The sequence below is a fragment of the Cibotium barometz genome, chromosome 4 (assembly GCF_041138505.1).
Source record: "Cibotium barometz isolate CiBa-2024 chromosome 4, ASM4113850v1, whole genome shotgun sequence".
Lineage (NCBI taxonomy): Eukaryota > Viridiplantae > Streptophyta > Polypodiopsida > Cyatheales > Cibotiaceae > Cibotium > Cibotium barometz.
This window is the reverse complement of record NC_141049.1, coordinates 41399549-41403332: the sequence shown is the minus strand read 5'-3', so window position 1 is coordinate 41403332 and position 3784 is coordinate 41399549. Positions and strand designations below refer to the sequence as shown.

General features: G+C 44.3%; 1 protein-coding gene across 1 annotated transcript; it reads right to left on the bottom strand.

The window, feature by feature from the left end:
* Positions 1-291: 291 nt before the first annotated feature.
* On the bottom strand, positions 292-3561 carry LOC147639268 (omega-3 fatty acid desaturase, chloroplastic-like). The gene is made up of 8 exons (XM_086789134.1): positions 2725-3561; positions 2540-2629; positions 2376-2442; positions 2094-2183; positions 1833-2018; positions 1577-1657; positions 1330-1467; positions 292-702 (listed from the first exon to the last, which is right to left on the bottom strand). Exons 1-8 carry the CDS (start codon positions 3192-3194, stop codon positions 529-531), a joined length of 1296 nt encoding a protein of 431 aa, XP_086645260.1. The 5' UTR covers positions 3195-3561; the 3' UTR covers positions 292-528.
* Between the last annotated feature and the right edge of the window lie 223 nt (positions 3562-3784).

Genomic DNA, 3784 nt, shown 5'->3' with positions numbered 1-3784 from the left:
TTTTCCAACTTTTTCGTTTTTTTCTGCTGGCTTTTTCGCAAGCACGGATGTTCATCAGCCAATCACATACCATAAAAAAGAAGGTGTTGACAGGTCCCTGTGTTATTATTCCAATTGCTCTTTTCGACGTTCACACTATTTCACTTCAATTTTCTTTTATTAGAATAGTAACAGCAATAATTAATTTTTAAAAAACATTAAAGTTCGAAATTATATTATGCAGGCACCTTGGAAGAACCTTCTTTAAAAAATCATTATCAAAGCCACCGCACATGGCAAAATGACCATAAATTTTTAAAAAATGAAAAAAATGCACCAATGACTTGAAAAATAATAATACAAATATTGCTTCTCTTTTTCAAGGGGGTATTGGATAAAAGGAACCCTCTAGTAAAAGAAAATTGGCAAAATAATAATGTGGCTAATGAAATGAAGACAGCGAGCCAGCTTCTTCACCGCCTGCGCTGCTCCCTCCTGGGCATGGAGATGGTTAAACATGGAATATTGTGTGGGATCATTTAGACAAAATCATGGAGCATTGCTTTGAGAATCTGTCTGGTAGAATACAACATCTCCCTCATCATTCACATAGTGGTCTTGTAAGAAACTCTTCACCAAAATCCCCCACAAATGTGTAGGGAATGGCATTGATTTATCAGGCTCCCTGTAGTACTTCCCAAGCACAGGTTTGACTGCTTCAGTCTGCTCACCAAAACAAACAAAATGCACTAATTAAAAATGGCTTGGTACAGTATTAGAAAAAAAAACGTCCTTTTCTTTTAACACCGTCCTTTAGTATGAACTATTGGGCAGACCCATCCTTTATAGTGGGCTGTGGGTTGGCCCATGCTTTGCACGTTTTTCAAACCTCTAAATTCAAATTCTACCCTAAGTTCTACCACCACCCTCCTTTTTTCCAAACATCCAAATAATTGTTGCCATATGACGAGCTTTGTGAACCTCTTCCTTTGTATAATATAGAGATAGAGTTTTTCACGGCTAGTTTTACAACATCCCGTTGTAATTTTGCCTAGCCTTGATTTTAGAGATTCAAAATTTTGCAATTTTAGTTGTGAAGCCGATTAAACTCTGCATTTTTTAAAGTAAAAACCAATTGAGCTTCAAGGTTTATCCTTTTTTTTTACTAGTTACACTGGCTTGGCAATGATTTATTAGAATAATTTTAAAAAAAATCATTCTCCCCCCTCCCACCACCACAAAAAAAAACACATACCCACTACCATAAAAATAAATGGCTTTACCAAATTGCAAAGAAAAAAAAATGATGTAAAAAAGTGGTCGCCCCAAAAAGGGTAAAAGAGTACTTACTGCTTCCACTAGATGATAATGAGGAATTTGAGGGAACAAGTGGTGCACAACGTGTGTTCCAATGTCATGATGGATGTTGTTGAACCAACCATAATCCCTATCAATGGTAGAAAGACCCCCCCTCATGTAGTTCCATTCCTGAAAAAAGCATATGGGATAAGACATTCACAAACAAAAGACAGCTTTATAAAGTAGGGAGCATTAACTCAATTAACTAAGCTTTATGAGGTGGGATATAGCCTCCTACCGGACCTCTGTACCACGGAACTTTGTCTTCATAGCCATGGTGGTGAAGGTAGGTCACCACATCTAGCCATACAACAAAAGCCTGGGAAAAATACAGTAGAGGTGAGGGAATCTATCTCAGCTTTGAAAACCTTAAATATGGTGATTGCAACTACGAAAGAGAGTAATTAAGACAAAGAAAGACATGTATGAACACAATTAAAGAGAGTGAGGTTAATACTCTCATTAGGTAAAAGCTAAGAAATGAAAATACTAACCCAGTAGGGAACCACATAGAGTTTGAGCATCCACAAAGGGCCTATGGCAAAGGTGAGGCCCACTAGAAGAGCAGCCATGGCCGACCAGCAGGCTGTGGAGGCAAGCACGTCATTCTTCTCACTTGCGACGAAGAGGGAACTGCTTGGATCGAAATGACTCCCTGTCTTGCCGGGACTTCTTGCCCACTACAGACCACACAGACATTAAAAAGCCTCTCGACATAGCACCATGCCCAACATTCTGACACTCCATATACTAACCAGATAGAAAGGATAGGCAAGCATCGACAGCGGTGAGAATCTGGCCATTCGAGTGAGAGTGTCAAGGCTTCTGTAGAGCTTCTCAGATAGCTGCACCACATCACACAATCAATTAATAACTCTGATCTCTGATTACCACCATAATGTGCTCCCCAGATCTAACTTTCAAACAAAACCCCTCTGCAATTATGGGAATTTCCTTCACACTAATCAACCCCAATCAAAACCCTACTGTTTCATTAAAGCTAAAATGTACGCAAAATGCACCCACAATAAACTCACAGGATGCCAGGATTCATCATTCTCAACGTGTCCATGGTTTTGATGGTGAGTCCTGTGGCTTATCCTCCTACAACAGCAAATACAACCCGTGCAGAATTGTAAGTTACAGCTTAACGCAGGAAATGAAGAACGAGAAGACAGTGTAAAGGGCAGGTTTTACTCACCAGCCATGGTAAGGCACTAAGATGGAAGAGTGTGTGAGATGGCCAACAAGATCGTTGAGCTTCTTATTGTTAGAAAAGCTGCCATGGCCACTGCAGAGGGAAGCCCAAAACGCCTAGATCAGTCTTTAGAAGTGAGCACAGCGAGAGGAAGGGGACGGAACAAACATGCAGGCGGACAAACGCACCAATCGTGGCCGAGGACGAAGAGCGCCCAGAACATTGTCCCCTGCGCAAACCAGTAGAGGGGCCATACGAGCCAGTTGTTGAAATAGGCGGCGCCCACGGCGAGACCGAAGACGATGGCCACATCGCGCAGCACGTAGCTGAGCGACTTCCAGGGGTTCTTCACCCAGCAGTGCTTGGGGATGGCCGCACGGATGTCCGCCAGAGTGAAAGGAGGCGGCGCGGCGGCGTCAAAGATCTCCGAGCTCTTCAAACTTTCGCCTTGGTCGCCATCCTCCGTTTGCAAGGAGGGCGCGGGGCGGGGGGGGGCCGCCACGGCCGAAACCACAAACTGGCGGGAGAGGCGGAGGCGGCCATGGAGAGGAGGGAGATAAAGAGGGGCGACTCGGGAAGGGCGGAGGTGGGCGGAGGGAGGGAGGGAGGGGGAGAAGGCGGAAGGCCCAGAGCGGGAGTGGAGGAATGAAGAAGCCATAGACGCAAAATCAGGTATGGGAAGGCAAAGATGGGGGCAGCCTCATATAGAATTAATCACGCGCTTCTGATCACCTCACCACTGACTCATCAGTGTACCTATCAACACCACCGTACTATGCCATTGACGACCATGTCACCTTGGGGCTTGCAAGCACCACCACCTTCTCCACAGTCCACAGCACACAGACGTAGCTCACCCTCACCCCCTTACAATTAAATAGATATATTCAAACAATGCACTACCCCCACACCTTCTTCACATATGATTCTTTCAAAAACAACTCCTCACCCCTTCACCTTTGCGTTGCATAGATATGTCCCCTAAGAAGGCAACAGAGACGCTCTCCTTACACCCACACCCCTCCTTTTGGCAAATCCAAACCCACCACTATATATCCCCAACTTTGCTTGGTCCCCCTTCCTCCAACTTAGAACGAGGACACCTCAGCCACAAGTCCCCCCATCCCTTTTTTTTCTTTCTTTCTTAAGGGTGCCTTCCCTACCACCATTAACTCCTTTTTCATACCCTTGGGCCATCCATATAGGAATACTTGGCTTTAAAAAGCTTCATCCTCGTTTTTCCTTGCC